Source organism: Coregonus lavaretus (genome assembly GCF_964263955.1).
Source record: "Coregonus lavaretus genome assembly, chromosome: 37".
NCBI lineage: Eukaryota > Metazoa > Chordata > Actinopteri > Salmoniformes > Salmonidae > Coregonus > Coregonus lavaretus.
The window spans coordinates 20,458,409-20,479,178 of NC_140024.1; the positions used below are offsets into that span (position 1 = coordinate 20,458,409).

The 20,770-nt window shown below is 46.6% G+C and overlaps 1 protein-coding gene across 1 annotated transcript in view; it reads left to right on the top strand.

Moving 5' to 3' along the window:
* Window positions 1–309: 309 nt before the first annotated feature.
* LOC311111377 (thrombospondin type-1 domain-containing protein 4-like) overlaps window positions 310–20,770 on the top strand; it is a gene marked incomplete at its 5' end in the record, with an annotated part of 40,611 nt that continues 20,150 nt past the window's right edge. Inside the window, 6 exons of the mRNA XM_084154094.1 lie at window positions 310–338; window positions 564–636; window positions 2,189–2,571; window positions 3,100–3,622; window positions 3,918–4,020; window positions 5,114–5,250. Of these exons, the coding sequence (XP_084010220.1) occupies window positions 310–338; window positions 564–636; window positions 2,189–2,571; window positions 3,100–3,622; window positions 3,918–4,020; window positions 5,114–5,250 (1,248 nt within the window). The remainder of the gene's footprint in view (window positions 339–563; window positions 637–2,188; window positions 2,572–3,099; window positions 3,623–3,917; window positions 4,021–5,113; window positions 5,251–20,770) is intronic.

Here is a 20,770-nt window from a genome sequence, read left to right on the forward strand (position 1 = left end):
CTGCAGTCCAGCCATCTCAAAATTGAGTTTCAGTGGGGGGCCACTCATTAGGACCAGGGTTAGGGTCAAGGGTCAACACACATGGTCAAGTGGACAGAAGCCATGTTCCCCTGAGTCAGGACCATGAGTCAGGACCTTCAGACAAACTGAGACACTAAAGAGCAGACTAGACACTGCATGTGGTCTTGAGGAGACAGCTTTGTGTTAAATATGATATTACTGCTTTATTGCTGTGTTATTAATGTCATTATGTCTGCAAATACAATATATCCCTTTTTTAGGTACTGTAGCCCTCAAAATCTAGGAGATATGAGGGAACTCTGTATCTGGTTTCTGAGGTGAGATATCACTTGTCACTTATTACAATCTGATCATCTTGGTGTTCACTGAACAGACTCATCTAAAACATGTTGTATCACACTGCAGCTGCTGGTCATGCACTCTGCATGACTCAATTTCATAGTTTTGTTTTGATTGTCTCCATTTTAGATTACAATCATTTTTCTCTGTAAAAAAATGCTGTTAAATGTATTATAGCTCAGTATGCTATCTGTCACACACAGAGTTTCCATGCTTCTTCTGCTGCTGCTCAGGCCAAATCCCCTGGATTGCCATCTTACTACAGACCACAGGAAGGTGAGTAGGGTGGCTGGGGGACAGCAGAGGGGAGCAGGGAGGGGGTTGAGTGCTGAGTGCGGGGGCACGGTATCTGTGTTTTAAAATGTGTGTGGTCTGTTTGACATCCCCAAGCCCAGGGTGACATACCTCCCTGGTGTGTTTGCAGCCTGAGAATCCATTTATCTCTCACCTTTATCATCATCTCACGCCGGTTGGCACAGACTCACAGAATCTGAACTGCCAAAGAAAGCATGATCGTGTCTTCCGATCGTAACCGTAGCCAATTAGCACCCTCCAGTTCACAGAGGATGCATATCCTTTCAATTGCACAGGGGACGTTTATAGTGTCTGCTGCCATGATGTTATTGTTCAACCACAAAGCCATTAAATACAACACTAGTCTATCCTGGCCCATGTAAACATGCAATCAGTCATTGAGGAAGGATGCCCCCAGGGGAATCTGACTTGGGTGTAAATCTGTTCACTCACAGGAGAGCAGCGGTGAAAAGACATTCGGGACCACATAGAGGATCATGCCTGCTGTCAGCAATACATCCCCTTCAACCTCAGTGCTATGAGAAATGAAGAGTGGCTTAGGGGAGGGAGGAAGGGAGGGAGGGAGGCTTAGGGTCGGGGAGGGAGGGAGAGAGAGAGAGAGAGAGAGAGAGAGAGAGAGAGAGAGAGAGAGAGAGAGAGAGAGAGAGAGAGAGAGAGAGAGAGAGAGATAATTAATGATGGACCAAGATTTATAACTGTACTTTGTGGAGATTGTCGATGGACAGGCTAACTGTCCAATCACAGACAACTGTCTGACAGGGCATTCCTCTCTTGGAGAGAGTTTGTCTCTGTTGGCCCTGTGCGTTTCCAGGAGTCCAGCTGTTTGACCCATGGCTGACCCTGGAGATGACAGTGGAGTACAGTTACAAAGGCTGCAGCGAGGAGGGGGCCATGGTCTGAGTGATCTCTGAATAGCCCCATGTCGTTGACTGACAGGAGGATGGCTATCTGCCAACTCTCCCTACTATCCCTACCGTTTGGGTATTCTCTTACAGTCTTCTAAAGGCCAATGGGAGGCTGAGCCTTTACCATGTGCATGTGTAAGCTCACAGAGGACAGGATGAATGTAGACAAAGTGGCTCTTAAAGAGCTGGATTTCCTTCTTTGCGGCTCCTCGGGCATAGCTGGCTGGCGCAGGGCAGGGTTGGCTGGCACAGGGTCCTGAGACAGAGAGTGCAGTGAAAGCCACTAAGGCGCTAATACGTCTCTGGCAGCGTTACACAGAGGGCTAGAGTCAACAGAGGGATACGCAGGTAGTCAGTACGGGATGGGAGAGTAACAGACAACCTCTAATCAGACAAATCTGGGCTTTATCCAACTTGAACAGAGGCTCATCTCATACACAGCAAGGGAGAGAGAAAACCGTTGTTGATGAATGATTTCTGGAAAGCCCCCTAATGTAATGATGTTATTTTGTTGCTTCTCTACTCTGCTCTCAAGTGGTGTCTGTGCCATGTTATCCATGCTGTGGGTGGTGTAGGGCTTGAACCCAGCATGTTGTGTCTTCCTGCAGGTTCCTCAAAGGGCAGAGCCCCAGCAGCAGGAGGCTGGAGGAGGGCAGGGTGGGGCCCCGGGCTCCTGGGGCTCCTGGGGGCCCTGGTCCTCCTGCTCCCGCTCCTGTGGGGGAGGGGTTCAGGAACAGACGCGACCCTGCCTACCCTCCTACACCCCTTTCATGGGTGCAGCTGCCTACCCCTCCAGGCCGGGTGGCCACCACCCCCAGCACCCCAACCAGAACCCTGGCCATGTAGTGTCTGCCCTAAGACCCACTGTCCCGCTGCACCGCACCAACCCTGGGAGACCCCCACCCTACAATAGCAGCACCAGCCTGGCCAGCCGTCGGGAGCTGAGGAACCAGCAGAGAGACAGAGAGGCCCAGGCCCAGGCTGGACGCAGGTACTGTATCTATCACACCATACAGAAAGGGGCCTGTCTGTGTCTTTCAGTCTGGCCTGTGTTTAATGCCCTGCATGCTGAGCAGCCCAGTCTAAAAGTGTCTCTGTGGAGCTCCAGCCCACCCCAAGGTCCATTTGGACTCCCCTTCAGTGTAAAGCTATTCTTTTATGGATGGAGTCAATGGCTCGGCTTGTGCTTGGCGGGTTTGTGGCCTCCTTCCTGTGTGCTTGAGTTAAAAAGCTTTTAAATAAATAGAGCTGACACTTGAGTAATGGGGGGCTGTTGACGTAGGAATCCAAGCCACCAAACAAAAGCGGTCTCCGCTCGGCGCTTGCTTGCTGCCACTAATATCCATCCGCTTCTCAGAAGTAATTTGCACTTGTGTTGTTTGTCTTTGACATTTTGTTTGACAGTCTTTGATAGTCCAGTCAACACATTTTGAATGTAAACAAGTGCCGTAAGTGGAGGCCATTTTACACAGACAATTTCCCCCTTTACCCGTGTGTGTGTGTGTGTGTGTGTTTTCAGGAGGGGCAGTGACAGTCCCGTCATTCCAGGGAAGTATGGCTATGGGAGGATGCCTTACGTTGTGTCTCTCCAGACAGACACAGGCCAGACGTCTGGGACTGGGACAGAGACAGGAACTGGTCGCTCCCACAGACAGAGACGCTCCCCGCTCTCTGACCCCAGCCCGTCAGCCACCAGGCACGGAGGCCACAGGCCAAACCCCTACCGTCCACCTTACAGCAACCCACATCTCCACAGCTACAGCCCAGTCCATCACCAGCCCCCAGCCTCCCAGCCCAGGGTTAACCCTAACCCTAACTCAAACCCTAACCTAGCCCCCCAGCCCAGGTCTAACTCTAATTCTAACCCACCCTGGTCCTCCTCACTCTACCAGCCCAGCCAGGGGCACCAACCTAGGCAGGAGCAGCAACACTCACCCAGCCGGGCCTCAGCAGCTCAGCAACCCTTTGGACGGCCCTACAACCCCCTGTCCACCTCCTCCTGTGTGGGAGAGCACAACCAGTACAAGATTTGCAACACCAATGTAAGAATGGCTTAGCAAGGAGGTGGCTATTTATCATGTAGAAGTGATTGTTGTCATCACTTATGATCATTTATGAATTAATCCCTCACTGTTACCCACAGCTAAACAGCTAAATGAATCATGAAGTGTAAAAAATGGAGGCTAGTAAAGATGAGGTCTGTTGAGACAGAAATAGTGGAGATGTTCGTGATCGTAGACTGGAATTTACCTTGGGGGAGAATGTGGCCATGTCTGAACTTAGTAGGCCGGGGGACACATATTCACTCTATTTCTATCTGTCTATATGTCTGTCCAGGCCTGTCCTCCAGCCAGTAGACACATCAGAGCGGTGCAGTGTTCTTCCTACAACAGCCATCCCTTCATGGGTCGACTGTACGAGTGGGAGCCTTTCAATGAAGGTATGGGTGGGTCTCGTCATGTTTTTCATATTGCCTTGGTGTTGGACAATATTATCCAAGCTGTGAGGTGATGTAAGCACCATAGTATGTCACCTGTCTCTGCCATTTTGATGAATGTCCAGGTCTTATTGAGCTGCCAGAGAGCTGTTTGGGGATTTTTACATTTACATTTTTAGTCATTTAGCAGACGCTCTTATCCAGAGCGACTTACAGTTAGTGAGTGCATACATTTTCATACTGGATCTAGGTGTCTTAAGTATCCAAGCAACAGTCAAAACACCTCAAGGATAGATCATTACTTTTAGGACACTAATTAACATTTTATGTTTTTCTTCTCTCTGTTGGAGTGAATTGCATTTACTACAGACGTATGACTAGATTAAAGCTAAAATAACTTCACTTTAGTTGATGTCAAGTTTGCTTGATACCTATCTCAAACACATGAACATGCAATTACAACACTTTTAGCAATAGCTGTCCTTGTAACCTCATTGGCTAATGCACAAAACATCTGAGTGAAGTCCCAGTGCAGGTGGATTACAAACCTGACGTTACATTCACCCCACTGACTGCCAACTCCCAGTCGTTTCCAGGTCTGGAGGGCATCTGCCTCCCTCCCACACAAGAGACACCACCCAGAGATCTGTGGTTCTAATTGGCACTAATGGATCACCAGAGAGGAGCAAAGAACCTATTAACTTCCCTTGATCCCTTGGATTTATTAGGAATTTGGTTAGCTTTCCTTGAATCCCTAGTTGTTGCTTGGCATTACCTTTCACCACACAGCATTACTGTAGAAGGCACACAGCAAACATTGATTTACTCATCACTGATAATCACAGGGTAATTGCGAGGACGTGCCAGGATTTAGTCCACTCTTCGCATCAGTTGCTAGATGGCAGCATGGCTCAATGGAAGAAAACAACAATTACTGCACCACGCCACAATTCTAATGCAGCAGTCTACCCAGTTTGTCCACCTACATTGAACAATTTACATTTACAGCCCTGCCAGGCACCCTACCAGAGAGAGATAATGTTTTGTACTATTAAACCACATCAAATAATTCATTTCTGTGTCTCCTCTGTCTCAGTTTCTGAGGACCACCATTGTGAGCTCAACTGTCGCGCGATCGGTTTCCGCTTCTACGTGCGTCAGTCGGACAGGGTCATCGATGGGACGCCGTGTGGCCAGAATGAGACTTCCATCTGTGTGGAGGGGAGGTGTCAGGTAGGACACTTAACTCATTTACCAGTGGCCTGGCCAGGCCCGTGGACTCCTCCCAAACCACTCAGAATAGAACAGAACAGTGACAGGATGGATGGAATCAGAGGAAAGAAAATCTAAGTTTAATTCATTGAGATTAAATGTTGATATCATTCCACACAAACCTTCAAACACAAACAACCACGGCCCCAATAGAGTTCTCAAGATCAACTGCATCCAAATGCAAGAGACAGTACATTTTCTTAAATACATTTTATCAGTTATACATAACCAGCAGAGGGCAGCAGAGTATAACACTGTTATCTGTCCATAAGGAGTGAAACAGAGGTCAGGTTGGGGTGACTGAGTTGACTGGGTTCTGAGTCCAGGATCTGGGATCTCAATGAAGGATCATGACGGACATATTTGTTCCCTTGACTTGATTTTTTATATGCATCTCTAAACCACACCTGTGGCCAGAACTTGGAGAGACATAAGTCCCTGTGTAAACCTGTAAGTGCTATTGACTGGCTATGCGTCCAGTGTGCTGCTGGATACATTTTACTTCTTATTTCATTCAGGATTTAACTCTTAGAGATGTTTTTCCAATGTGATTCTAAGCCATAATTCTGAGTGAACCCTTTCCAAGTTGCGCTCTAGGAACTCGTGCTTGCCTCTGAGTCTCCCTTCAACCCAATTTGCAGCGCTTTCAACCACTTTTTCCCCCCCATGCACTGTAATCCAGCTGAGATCTTTACTATATTAAGATTTAATCAAGATAAAGAGTCCTTCTGATCTCATATTAGCTATGAGTAATTTCCACTTTTAAAACCAGTGAAATTGTGATTTATCACAGGGGCCAGTGTTCTCACAAGACCTCCAGCCCTCCAGCCCATATATCTCTGGGCAGTGTAGTGACTAGCTGACCCCATGGAGGGAGTGGTCTGCTTTTATGTGGCCGTGGTGGGATCCCACTCAGTATTCATGCAGCTGGGCTGTGGTCTGTGGGTGTGCTATGGACTGCAGACTGCACGGTACTGTGCTCTACTATACTGTACTGCACTGTACTGAAGCTTATACTGTTGTGGTATGGACTGTAGGCTGCACTGGACTGGACTGTACTGGACTGTACATTACTGTACTCTACTATACTGTACTGGAATGTACTGAAGCTTATACTGTTGTGGTATCGACTGTAGTCTGCACTGTAGCTTATACTGTACTCCACTGTACTGTACTCTACTGTACTATACTGGACTGTACTGTACTGTACTCTACTGTAATGTACTCTACTGTACTATATTGTACTATACTGGACTGTACTGGACTGTACTGTACTGTACTCTACTGTACTGTAGCTTATACTCTACTGTACTATACTGGACTGTACTGGACTGTACTGTACTGTACTCTACTGTACTGTAGCTTATACTCTACTGTACTGCACTGCAGTGAGTTGCCCAGTAGGTTTACCTGTGTATAACACAGTCCATCTCTGTCAATGGCGGACCCAGGATTTGAACCGACGCCAACGTCAACACCACTTACCCAGAAAGCCTAGGCATTTCCGACAGTGGTTTAGTACTTCCGACAGTAACTTCGCCATCTGCTACAAATTTGGAGCTAAATCAACCAGGGGCCATTCTTTACTCTCTCTCACTGCTAGGGAACGTATTGAGGCCTGATTTCTGTGTATACTCACCTAGGGAATGTATTCAGCAGGTCAGGGCACATCCCATAGTAGCAGTGAGATGCTGTCATAAATTATATTGGGGAGACCAAAGCAGACTGATGACATAGACACAGTAACATCTGCTTTTCCTGCCTTGGCCCTTTTTGCTTGCGTACAATAAAATCAAATCTCCCACTGTAACTGTAACCTAAGGCTCTATTTATTCTGCCCTCTGTGTGGAGCTAGAGTCAGTTTGCAGCAGGCATCTCTTTACTTTGTATGGTTAAACTTTGACTCTTATTTCGCAAGGTGTCTGCAGAGGGTTATGGCTGCATTCACTTTGAGCTCAATCAGATGTAGCCTATAGACATGTTGCATAGAGTAGAGCCCAGGTCTGTTTCTGCCAGGCCTTGTCTGTTTCATGTGGTTCTGCTCTACGGAAAGCAGACCTGTCCTGCACTGTGTGCTGAACTCTGTGTTACTGTGTTTATAAGCTCAGGGTGTCTGTGAGTGTGTGTGTGTGGATGGGGGGGGGGTGATTTCTGAGTGTGAAGAGAGGTGGTGCTGGAGCGTATAATGCAGGGGTATGTGTGTTTATTTATGTGTACCACACACACACCAATAGAGAAGTAGAGTTTCCCACTGCAGCTCCTGGAGAGCTTGGCATCCTGCCCACTCATACCCTTATAGCTCTACAGTCCTGAAGGCCCAAGCCTAAAGACACACTGTAGACACAGACAGGTTGGACCTAAATTAGGCTCAGTGACAATCCATGTATTATTTCAGTAGATCATTTGTTCTCAATGATTTACCTGGCTAAATACAGGTTGAATAAATAAATAATGATCCCCTACTCTTTCTATTAGTTGGGCTAAACACATGCGTTTTGTGTGGTCCATCCCATAACAATATGATAAACAACCTAGCTCTCAATCTGACCTCTGACCTAAGATGTCCCTGCATACCTGTGGGTCATGTTCCTGACCCACTTTGATGATATATCAGTCAGAACTTATAGCTCAATAAACACGGTGACATTTCCTGTAGGTCCATGTCTCAGAACTACTGTTAGTCAGGTAGTGAGTTGAGTCTCAGAATATTAGAGAATGTCAGAAAAACTGAACATCTTCTTTCTTCAAAATGGCCCTAGATAGTATGAAAAAAGGATTTGGCAGATATCCAGCAGTAGTCATAGGTTACAAATGTCAGTTAGCCTGCTTGTATTTGTCCCTATTAAGTCCCTGTGCTTACTGTGAGACAGGCAGGCTGCATCCTGAATGTAAGAGAGCTCAGTTGGCTAAACAGTTGGTCACTGTTCTGTGTTTTCTTTGTGGTCAGAATCTTGCTTTCCTTTAAGATTGGTCTACCTAAAGCTGTGCTGCCTTGGCTCCAATGAGCCGCCTCAGTGCTGTGGAACTGGGTTATATGCACTGAACTCTTGGTTAAAAAGCTCAACATAACTGTGGAATCGCACTACACACTTGATTAGATAGCTCAACATAAATGGTGAAATGAATGACGTTGAATGGCTCTTGGCATGTGGCCCACTGTGATCTCCTACGGCTCGTAAGACAATTTACGGAATGGTGCCAGGTTTCATAGCAGCACTAGAACCATCCGGCATGGAGGTATTCTCAGAGCTAGAGAGACATCTATCTCTGTCAGTGAGAGAGTAGTAAACCATATTCTACTACCACAGTCCGCTCAGTCGTTAGAGCATGGCACTTGCAACGCCAGGATGGTGGGTTTGATTCCCAGGGCCACCCATATGTAACAATGTATGCACGTATGACTATAAGTTGCTTTGGATAAAAGGCTCTGCTAAATGGCATAGATGTATTACATATATTACTTTAGCAGATTGAGAACACTAATAAGTTATTCTCTCTACACGGGTGCTTTAGTTTATGCTTTCCCTGGGATGCCTTAAATTCCACAGGGATCACACACATCTCACTCAGATCCATGGCACAAATCCTCAAATCCACCCTTCTTGTCTGTTGGCTTCAGTAGCCCTAACCTACCACTTTTGTTACTGGACACGGTATCCATATGCTACTGTCTACTCTGGTTGAATTGGTGTGGTATTTCTACATAGAGTAGAGGAAAATCTTACATAGGGTGTAGGGATATCTGTATAGGTATTGTAAAGTGACAAATTTGTTATTTGGGGTCTTTGACAAGGAAGCAAAGGGTAAGCAAAAGACAGAGAGAAGGAGCTGGAAGCTGCTCTTTTCATCAATATTACTGACAAAGATGGCTGCTGAAAAACTTTGTGGCTTCTTCTATGGCTTCCTGTATTTTCCTTGAAGAGAGAAATTAGGTCAGAACTGTTCGAACTTGTCATGATCCTCAGCGCATGTGCTACTGACTCTACCTACCAAGAAATTAGTTATTTCAGGTGCTGTTTCTCCCCTCTGTATAACACAAAGAGGAAAAGCCTGTCCTCTGTAGAGGACTATTACATTTTCCTACTTATATTATAGTCAGGATATCTCTACTTGTTAACAGATTTATGTCTTCATAAAGAGCCTTCATCATGAGAGTGATTACAATAGTAGTAGTGTAGTGTGCACTGTAAACTGTGTTTGACCGATGCATAGAGGCTAAACGAGGTCTCTTTAGGATACCCCTTTGTCTCTTAACAGTGGAAAGACAGAGCCCTACCTATGAATCATGAACTTAATGTGAAAGGCTTGGACCTTGTCACTGAATACAGTGCGCCTCATACTCGATCCAGGTTTTACCCAGATTTGAGCCATAGAAAACGTTGAATGTGGTTACACATTTCAGATGGATGCTAAAATAAAGCTCATTTGATGGCTGGAATTCCACTGAGCTGCTCTTTCTCTTTATATGCCAAGGAAGTGCACTTGAGAAGGGTGTGTGTATTTTTAAAGGGCAATCTCTGATCACACACTTTTCTGCTGGCGGGTGATGTTGGGGCTGAAGATGGGGGGAAATATATCCTGGCTGGAGTGTTGTATTATTCCACCTCAATAGCTGGAGGGTGTGTTCTGAGTGCTCTGTGGATAATTAGGAGAGAAGGCTTTTACCCCGGCCACTGTAACGGTAACCTAATGAAACCCCCCCCAAAGCCTCAACATCCACTGTTGGTCATTCTGGTCAAGACTTTCACACATGTTAGACCTCTCTTTTTATTTTACATTTACTGTGTTTTTATTGAACACTGAGGACAGCGTGCTAGCCTAGGCCCTATACCCTATACATAGCAGATGATCCTCCTGTTCCTGCCTTTAAACTTTCTTTACACTAGTTAAAGAAACATTTCCCTGTAAATATATTCATAAAGAAGTGTCAATAGTACCGTATGGTTTCAAGCCAGGAGAGTATAAGGGTAAAATGACCTCTTAAAGGCTGAAAATAGTGTGGTTTCAACATGTAAGCTAACACAGGTCCCAGTGCTGACAGGGTAAAACCATAGACTCCTACTACTGTAATTCAGCGGTCTCTTCCCCAGATCCTTGTCTTCGCTGTCGAAGTCAGCTCTGCTGATCCAGATCCTCCACTGGTGTCTTTGCCAGTGCTCTGTCTCTGTTCCATATCTCACTCTCATTATGTGTGAGAGGCCAGGTTGTGTTCCTGTGTGAGTCTATGGGTCCGCCCTGCCCTGGGTCCTGGGTCAGGAGCTTGGCTGCCTGGCTGCCTGGCCGTTGCAGTGGCTGTGGCTCCCTCTCCTCTCCACCCCAGTGCTGCTGTGGCTGGCCTGCATCCCTCTGCATCCCTCTCTGCCAGGCTCACCCTAACACAGCCAAGCCTCCCCTCGCTCCCTGCAACAACTCCTCCACCGACCAACAGACAGCTTCATCTGTTTTAGGCATTCCCCGCGCGGGGAGCGACTGACTTGTTAAAAGGGGGATGAGAGGTTCTGAAATACGGCTGGCACAGACTGGTGGAGAGATCACAACCCTGTCTCTCTCACGACAGGCCCCAGCTGCAGGCCCCAGCATATTATCCACCATTTTCTGGGTATGAAGAGGGACTTTAGTCAACAGAGCCTGGTCTTACATTTACATTGACATTTTAGTCATTTAGCAGATGCTCTAATCCAGTTAGTGCATTCATCTTAAAATAGCTAGGTGGGACAACCACATCTCAGACATAGTAAGTACATTTTTCCTCAATAAAGTAGCTATCAGCAAAGTCAGAGCTAGTAAGGGGGGGAAAAAGTCAAGTGCGAGTGTTAGTTCACGAAGGGCTTTTTATTTTATTTTATTTTTTTATATATATATATTATTTTAAAAAATTGAGGAGGAGGTGCGAGTGGGGATGCTGTGGAATTATTTAAGATACTCTTTGAAGAGGTAGGTTTTCAAATGTTTTCGGAAAATGGGTAGGGACTCTGCTGTCCTAGCTTCAGGGGGAAGCTGGTTCCACCATTGAGGTGCCAGGACAGAGAAGAGCTTGGACTGGGCTGAGCGGGAGCTGCCCTGCCCTCTCGTAGGGCAGGGAGGGCCAAGAGACCAGAGGTGGCAAGAACAGATTGCTCGGGTTGTAGGGTTTGAGCATAGCCTGAAGGTAGGAAGAGGCAGTTCCTCTTGCTGCTCCGTAGGCAAGTACCATGGTCTTGTAGTAGATGCGAGCTTTGACTGAAAGCCAGTGGAGTGTGCGGAGAAGCGGTGTGATATGGGAGAACTTGGGAAGGTTGAACACCAGCTGGGCTGCAGCGTTCTGGATAAGTTGCAGGGGTTTGATGGCACAAGCGGCGAGACCAGCCAACAATGAGTTGCAGTAGTCCAGATGGCCTGGATTAGGACCTGCGCCGCTTCCTGTGTGAGGTAGGGTCATACTCTATGGATGTTGTAGAGCATGAACCTGCATGTGCGAGTCATTGCTTTGAGGTTTGCAGAGAACGACACGGTGTTGTCCAGGGTCACGCCAAGGTTATTTGCGCTCTGGGAGGGGGACACTGTGGAGTTGTCAACCTTGATGAAGAGGTCTTTGAACGGGCAGGCCTTCCCCGGGAGGAAGAGCAGCTTTGTCTTGTCAAGGTTGAGCTTGAGGTGGTGGGTTGACATTCAAGCTAAGATATCTGCAAGGCATGCAGAGATGCGTGTCGCCACCTGGGTGTCAGAAGTGGGGAAGGAGAAAAGTCATTGAGTGTCATCCGCATAGCAATGATAGGAGAAACCATGTGAGGATATGACGGAGCCGAGTGACTTGGTGTATAGAGAGAAGAGGAAAGGGTCTGGAAGCAAACCCTGGGGGACACCAGTAGTGAGAATACGTGGTGCAGACACAGATCCTCTCCACGTCACCTGGTAGGAGCGGCCTGCCAGGTAGGATGCAATCCAAGAGTGTGTAGAACCTGAGACACCCAGCCCTGAGAGGGTGGCGAAGAGGATCTGATAGTTCACGGTGTCGAAGGCAGTGGATAGATCTAGGAGGATGAGAACAGAGGAGAGCGAGTCAGCTTTGGAAGTGCGGAGAGCCTCCATGACACAGAGAAGAGCAGTAACGGTTGAGTGACGCGTCTTGAAGCCTGACTGGTTAGGGTCAAGAAGATAGTTCTGAGAGAGCGATAGAGTTGGTCAGAGACCGCACGCTCAAGTGTTTTGGAAAGAAAAGAAAGAAGGGACGTCAGAGGAGTCGAGTGTTGGTTTCTTTAGGATGGGAGCGACTCGGGACATTTTGAAGCCAGTGGAGAAGGGAGAAGGGAGGAGGGGATGGAGTCGAGCGGGCAGGTTGTTGGGATTTCATCTGGAGAGAGGGTAGAAAGAGGTCAAGGCATAGGGTAGTTCTGTGTGAGTGGGACCAGTGGACTCAATTGGCTAACGGAATGAGAAGCGGATTTCGTCAACCTTCTTTTCAAAGTGGTTGACAAAGTCGTCCGGAGGGAGGTGGAGGTGGTGGAGGATTAAGGAGGGAGGAGATAGTGGAAAATAGTTTCCTAGGGTTAGAGGCAGAAGCTTGACATTTAGAGTGATATAAAGTGGCTTTAGCAGCAGATACAGAGGAAGAGAAGGTAGAAAGGACGGAGTGAAAGGACGATAGGTCCTCCGGAAATGTCGTTTTCCTCTATTTTCGCTCAGCTGCCCGCAGCATTGTTCTATAAGCTGTCAATGAGTCACGGAACAGGAGGGGAGGGCTGAGCCAGCCGGGAGGAAAGGGGACAGTGCAAGTCATAGGATGTGGAACGGGAGGAAAGTAGGGTCAAAGAGGCAGAATCAGGATACAGGAGGGAGAATGATTTAGCTGAAGGGAGAGATGATAGAATAGAAGAGGAGAGAATAGTGGGAGAGAGAGTGAAGTAGGGGCTGAATGGCTAGGGTTGGAGGACAGGGAGACAGAAAAGGAAACAAAGTAGTGATCAGAGACCTGGAGGGGGGTTGCAGTGGGATTAGTAGGCAAACAGCCTCTAGTAAAGATGGGGTCAAGCGTATTTCCTGCCTTATGAGTAGGAGGGGACTGGGAAAGGGTAAGGTCAAAAGAGGCAAGAAGAGGAAGAGAGAAATAAATCGAAGGCAGAAGTCACCAGGTATGAAGAGCGGTGAGCCATCCTCAGGAAATGAGTTTATCAAGGTGTCAAGCTCATTCAGGAACTCTCCAAGGGTATCTGGTTGGTGATAGATGACAACAACGTTAAGCTTGAGTGGACAAGTGACAGTGACAGCATGGAATTCAAATTAGGTGATGAACACGTGAGAGAGGGAGAAAAGAGAAAATCTCCACTTAGAAGAAATGTGTAGCCCTGTGCCACCATCGCGACGACTAGATGCTCTTGGACTATGAGAGAAAAGTAGTCAGATGAAGAGAGAGCAGCTGGAGTAGCAGTGTTCTCTGGGGTGATGCAAGTCTCCGTCAGGGCCAAAAACTCAAGGGACTTACATAGTTGCCAAAGCAAGAGCAAAATGAGATAATCTGAAAATAACTAGGTAAGATACTCAAGTGAGCCTAGTGGTGTGGAGCCTTCCTCTCTTTCCTTTGTCGAACAACTCGGCACAACAACTCGGCAGAACCGTCTTTGTTTCGGCGACAGCCTTAGTTTTGCGACGAGACCGCCGCTGACACAAACGCAGCTTACACGACCGCCGCTTACAGCTGCAACTGAGAAAACAGGGGAGACTGAAGTACTAATACTAATTGCTAATTGCCTTGCAAAGGTGAAAAGCACATCTCTCTGTACTAATTGCTGATTGCCTAGGAAAGGAGAAACCACTCCCCTGCCAATATAGCCATTGATTACCAAAACAACAACAGTCACAAATTGCCCTGCCCCTTAATCCTGGTTGATACAATGGGGGGAAAAAAGTATTTAGTCAGCCACCAATTGTGCAAGTTCTCCCACTTAAAAAGACAAGAGAGGCCTGTAATTTTAATCATAGGTACACGTCAACTATGACAGACAAAATGATAAAACAAAAATCCAGAAAATCACATTGTAGGATTTTTAATGAATTTATTTGCAAATTATGGTGGAAAATAAGTATTTGGTCAATAACAAAAGTTTCTTAATACTTTGTTATATACCCTTTGTTGGCAATGACACAGGTCAAACGTTTTCTGTAAGTCTTCACAAGGTTTTCACACACTGTTGCTGGTATTTTGGCCCATTCCTCCATGCAGATCTCCTCTAGAGCAGTGATGTTTTGGGGCTGTCGCTGGGCAACACGGACTTTCAACTCCCTCCAAAGATTTTCTATGGGGTTGAGATCTGGAGACTGGCTAAGCCACTCCAGGACCTTGAAATGCTTCTTACGAAGCCACTCCTTCGTTGCCCGGGCGGTGTGTTTGGGATCATTGTCATGCTGAAAGACCCAGCCATGTTTCATCTTCAATGCCCTTGCTGATGGAAGGAGGTTTTCACTCAAAATCTCACGATACATGGCCCCATTCATTCTTTCCTTTACACGGATCAGTGCTTCACAGTAGGTATGGTGTTCTTTGGATGCAACTCAGCATTCTTTGTCCTCCAAACATGACGAGTCTGGAGCCCCAGATCGAGGGAGATTATCAGTGGTCTTGTATGTCTTCCATTTCCTAATAATTGCTCCAACAGTTGATTTCTTCAAACCAAGCTGCTTACCTATTGCAGATTCAGTCTTCCCAGCCTGGTGCAGGTCTACAATTTTGTTTCTGGTGTCCTTTGACAGCTCTTTGGTCTTGGCCATAGTGGAGTTTGGAGTGTGACTGTTTGAGGTTGTGGACAAGTGTATTTTATACTGATAACAAGTTCAAACAGGTGCCATTAATACAGGTAACGAGTGGAGGACAGAGGAGCCTCTTAAAGAAGAAGTTACAGGTCTGTGAGAGCCAGAAATCTTGCTTGTTTGTAGGTGACCAAATACTTATTTTCCACCATAATTTGCAAATAAATTCATTAAAAATCCTACAATGTGATCTTCTGGATTTTTTTTCTCAATTTGTCTGTCATAGTTGACGTGTACCTATGATGAAAATTACAGGCCTCTCTCATCTTTTTAAGTGGGAGAACTTGCACAATTGGTGGCTGACTAAATACTTTTTTCCCCCACTGTACGTCAACAATCATCTGCAAGTTATGAGCAGTCAGCAGTTCACACACCAAGTAGGCTACTGGGAAGACAGTCAGCACTTAAAGTAGATGGCCCTAGCTAGCAAAAAGACAGTACTAGACAACAGCAGATAAAGACAGAAATTATACTTAACACTCTTGGAGATATCAGGAGTCTTCTAGCTATAGAATAAAGCACACTGAGATGGAGCCTGAGAAGCTGGTTATATACTTAGAAAAGAGGTGAAATCACTCTCCCCTCCAATACAGCCACTGATAACCAAAACAACAACAGTCAGTGATTGGGCGAGTTAGTATACATGTTGTAAATAATTCCCAATAGGACAGACAACGTGTGAATCAGTGAAATACAGCATGTAGCTCGTTCTTTTACTGGAGAATGCCATGCATGTTAAAGTAGAGGTGTTACTGTACAGTATATGGTTTAGCCTTCCCGGATGAGAAGGAGATGATAGTTGAAGGGGCGAAACCAAACTTCCACTTAAATCACATTTTAGTCATGCATTGATGTCAATGGGAGACTAAGTGAACATTTGATTTAAGCAGAAGTTAGGATTCTCCCCTAAGTGTGTCCTCTCAGCCTCCCTGGTTCCGTTCAGCCCTGGTCCACCTGTTTAGTCCCGGGTGACTGGGCTGTAATGTGCCGGCTGGATCTGTGGGTCAGACTTCTGCTGACCAATCCTTAGGGGTTGAGCACAGAGCTCATAAAGGGTGTGTCTCAAGACAGGGGAGCCTTTGACCCTCTGAGGAGGGGCACGTTAAATCCTTCACACTGTGAACAGAAAGTGTCTGCTTTCAATAGGACCCAAATTTGATGCATTTCCAACACTCTGTTAGTTCCAGTCTCCACCTCCTATTTTTTACATTTTTGCTCTGTGTCCCTGAAGTCTGAGATGTTTTCCCTGTTTGATGCTTTGTCTGGTGGATAAAGTTAGATAGACTATTTATTCTAAACACAGTACACTGTACAAAATTATGTGTATTTGATATTTCCATCATGATTCAATTTTGACATAAATAATACGGTAATTTACATGTATCTCCAACAAAGGGCCGAACCATTTGGACTAATCCATTTGCTGACTGCTTACTGTCTGTGACGGTCTGGCTTGACTGTACGATGGTCTGGCTTGACTTTCTTATTTATTTGATTTTTTTGTGTATTTTACCCCCTTTTTCTCCCCAATTTCGATCTTGTCTCATAGCTGCAACTCCCCAACGGCCTCGGGAGAGGCGAAGGTCGAGCCATGCATCCTCCGAAACATAACCCGCCAAACTGCGCTTCTTAACACCCGCCTGCTTAACCCAGAAGCCAGCTGCACCAATGTGTCGGAGGAAACACCATTCAACTGACGACCGAAGTCAATGCAGTGCCTTAGACCGCTGCGCCACTCGTGAGGCCCTGGCTTTCTAATAGAGACGCAGGCTGTCTGTCCAGGCTTCTCCACTGTGTGAAACATCCCCTGGTCTCTACGGCCTTCGCAGCCCCCGGACCTCCATGCTCATTTCCTGCCCCTGGTGATCAGCTGAAATATATGGCTCCATTGTACTATGGGAGCTGTCAGCTCCACTGAGCTTGAACAAGCCATACAGGAGTGCAAGATAGGCCTGAACCTCTGGGAACAGGTAGTGGAGCAGAACAGAACACAGCCAAGGTAGTGTTAAAGACTCTCTGACTGCTGTTGCTTCCTCTGCCAGGTTCAAACGAGTGCTAAACTGTCACTTTGGACTGGAACAGTATCTTTAACAGTACAGTACAGGGCAGGTTATATACTACCACTCTCTCAACAGTCTTTGTTTATGAGTCAATAGAAAAAATCAAACTCTCTTTTTACGTTTTCTGGGAGACTGACCAAGGATGGTGAACTCCTCTAGTGATTGGTTTACCTGGTATCCTGTGGTGATTGTTGTTCACTATACCATAGCCTAAGTAATATTATACACTGCTAAAAAAAATAAAGGGAACACTTAAACAACACAATGTAACTCCAAGTCAATCACACTTCTGTGAAATCAAACTGTCCACTTAGGAAGCAACACTGATTGACAATACATTTCACATGCTGTTGTGCAAATGGAATAGACAACAGGTGGAAATTATAGGCAATTAGCAAGACACCCCCAATAAAGGACTGGTTTTGCAGGTGGTGACCACAGACCATTTCTCAGTTCCTATGCTTCCTGGTTGAAGTTTTGGTCACTTTTGAATGCTGGCGGTGCTTTCACTCTAGTGGTAGCATGAGACGGAGTCTACAACCCACACAAGTGGCTCAGGTAGTGCAGCTCATCCAGGATGGCACATCAATGCGAGCTGTGGCAAGAAGGTTTGCTGTGTCTGTCAGCGTAGTGTCCAGAGCATGGAGGCGCTACCAGGAGACAGGCCAGTACATCAGGAGACGTGGAGGAGGCCGTAGGAGGGCAACAACCCAGCAGCAGGACTGCTACCTCCGCCTTTGTGCAAGGAGGAGCAGGAGGAGCACTGCCAGAGCCCTGCAAAATGACCTCCAGCAGGCCACAAATGTGCATGTGTCTGCTCAAACGGTCAGAAACAGACTCCATGAGGGTGGTATGAGGGCCCGACGTCCACAGGTGGGGGTTGTGCTTACAGCCCAACACCGTGCAGGACGTTTGCCATTTGCCAGAGAACACCAAGATTGGCAAATTCGCCACTGGCGCCCTGTGCTCTTCACAGATGAAAGCAGGTTCACACTGAGCACGTGACAGACGTGACAGAGTCTGGAGACGCTGTGGAGAACGTTCTGCTGCCTGCAACATCCTCCAGCATGACCGGTTTGGCGGTGGGTCAGTCATGGTGTGGGGTGGCATTTCTTTGGGGGGCCGCACAGCCCTCCATGTGCTCGCCAGAGGTAGCCTGACTGCCATTAGGTACCGAGATGAGATCCTCAGACCCCTTGTGAGACCATATGCTGGTGCGGTTGGCCCTGGGTTCCTCCTAATGCAAGACAATGCTAGACCTCATGTGGCTGGAGTGTGTCAGCAGTTCCTGCAAGAGGAAGGCATTGATGCTATGGACTGGCCCGCCCGTTCCCCAGACCTGTATCCAATTGAGCACATCTGGGACATCATGTCTCGCTCCATCCACCAACGCCACGTTGCACCACAGACTGTCCAGGAGTTGGCGGATGCTTTAGTCCAGGTCTGGGAGGAGATCCCTCAGGAAACCATCTGCCACCTCATCAGGAGCATGCCCAGGCGTTGTAGGGAGGTCATACAGGCACATGGAGGCCACACACACTACTGAGCCTCATTTTGACTTGTTTTAAGGACATTACATCAAAGTTGGATCAGCCTGTAGTGTGGTTTTCCACTTTAATTTTGAGGGTGACTCCAAATCCAGACCTCCATGGGTTGATAAATTTGATTTCCATTGATAATTTTTGTGTGATTTTGTTGTCAGCACATTCAACTATGTAAAGAAAAAAGTATTTAATAAGATTATTTCATTCATTCAGATCTAAGATGTGTTATTTTAGTGTTCCCTTTATTTTTTTGAGCAGTGTAGTTTTCTGTGTGGTTATGGGCCATAGTGTAGCCGTACCTGAGAGGGGAACAGATTTATGAGGGGACCCTATAGGGTCATACAGTGTTATTCTTTACATTCAGTCAGCAGCCACACACACTGACTGACTGCTGTTGACAGTGATTTGATTGGCTGTTGTCTGGGTGGTTGTCAATGTCAATTGAGGAGCTAGTTGAATGGATTTGAAGCTTCAAGTTTGTTTAATCTGAAGGCTATTCAATGAGTGGTCAAGGTTCGCTGAATGGCAGGAATTTATGGTCATTTGAGAGGGAGATTCAGTGTGTGTGCGTGTGTGTGAGCGCACACAACAGTGCAAGTGCATGTTTGAGCGTGCATGTGTTTGTGTGTGACGCATGTGTGTGGAAAAAGGGGGTAAGTGCATTGGTACGTACTTGTCGTGTCTAAGTGAGTGTGTCATCAGTGCTGCAGGTGGGCTGCCCCCTGAGGTCAACCTGGTCATAAATGATCACCTTATCTTTGTCTCCTAACAACTTCATTACCATCAGACTATTAGCAGGTGTGTCAAGCAGGAAAGAACCAGCATACAACCAGGATCAGTTTTCCCACAGAGCTTATATCCCAAATGGTACCCTATTACCTATATATCCCTATGGTCTCTGGTCAAAAGTAGTGCACTATAAAGGGAATAGGGTGCCATTTGGGATGCATCTCTCTATCAGTCAGTCAGTCACAGTCCCATGCCCCACAATGTACCTCCAGTGATAATGTAGCATACCGTGGATCTCCATACCCCTGTCCTCCCCACAGGATGACCCTGTTATTCACAGACAGCTGGCTTTATGAGCCAAACAGGCCAAATAATCAATAGTGATCGCAGCTATGTTCCCCGATCCCTAACCTCACCTCCACCACACCCCTCATTATCCTAACACTCTCACTGTTTTATTCATTAGCAACCCACTCTCTCTGCCTTCCTTAGTCAAAGACATTGCTCGAAGGAAACAATCAAGGGACCTACATGCCTGGCCTTGCTGCAGCTAATATGTATCCCAGATGCACAGAAATCTAATTTTTTCTCTCATTCTGCTCTACTGCTCGATCTTCGAACTGTGGTCTTCCTGACACAGTCAACTCCATAGGTCTTTTTAATGTACATGCAGTTAATGTTTGGGTTTTGGGTTTGAAATGTATGGTAATATGTAGATTTAAAAAATTTAAAATAAGACAGATTGAATTGAAATCCAGAGTAGTGTTTCGTTAGAGAATGGTTTTTGAAAATGTCTGCTCAAATCGCCAGGATGTAAAAAAAATTGTCCAAGTCATGCTTACATCGTACTTTAAGACATGATGGAAATATGACAGTAAATGGGAAGCAAACATGAATACACTCATTGTATGAATACCGTACAGTAATGGTGAGACCACCTGATGCTGTAGGCTAGTGCATGTCTCTGGTGTGTGTGGATGTGTGTGGGTAGGAGACATTGGGAGCCAAGGCTGCTGACCTGACCCATATGTTGAAGGAAACAGAACTCCAACCAGAACCAGGACATGCTTTACTTTTCAGTCTGTCTGATCCAGCAGGTCCCAGCAGCCGGCCTCGGGGCGTTAAGCGGTACTGTTCAATATCTGTCCAGATTAGTATACAGTATATCAGGAGAGCATTAGTAGCTGATGTGTCTGAGATTATAGAGATAGACATGCTGTTGAAAAGCTCTCTTCCCAATACACTACAATCCCTGTAAACATGTGTGCAGCTGTTATGTGTTGCTGCAGACAGGCTGCTCAGTCACTGGCTGTCAGTCAGTCTGCCTCTGGGAGGGAGGGAGGGAGGGAGGGAGGGAGGGAGGGAGGG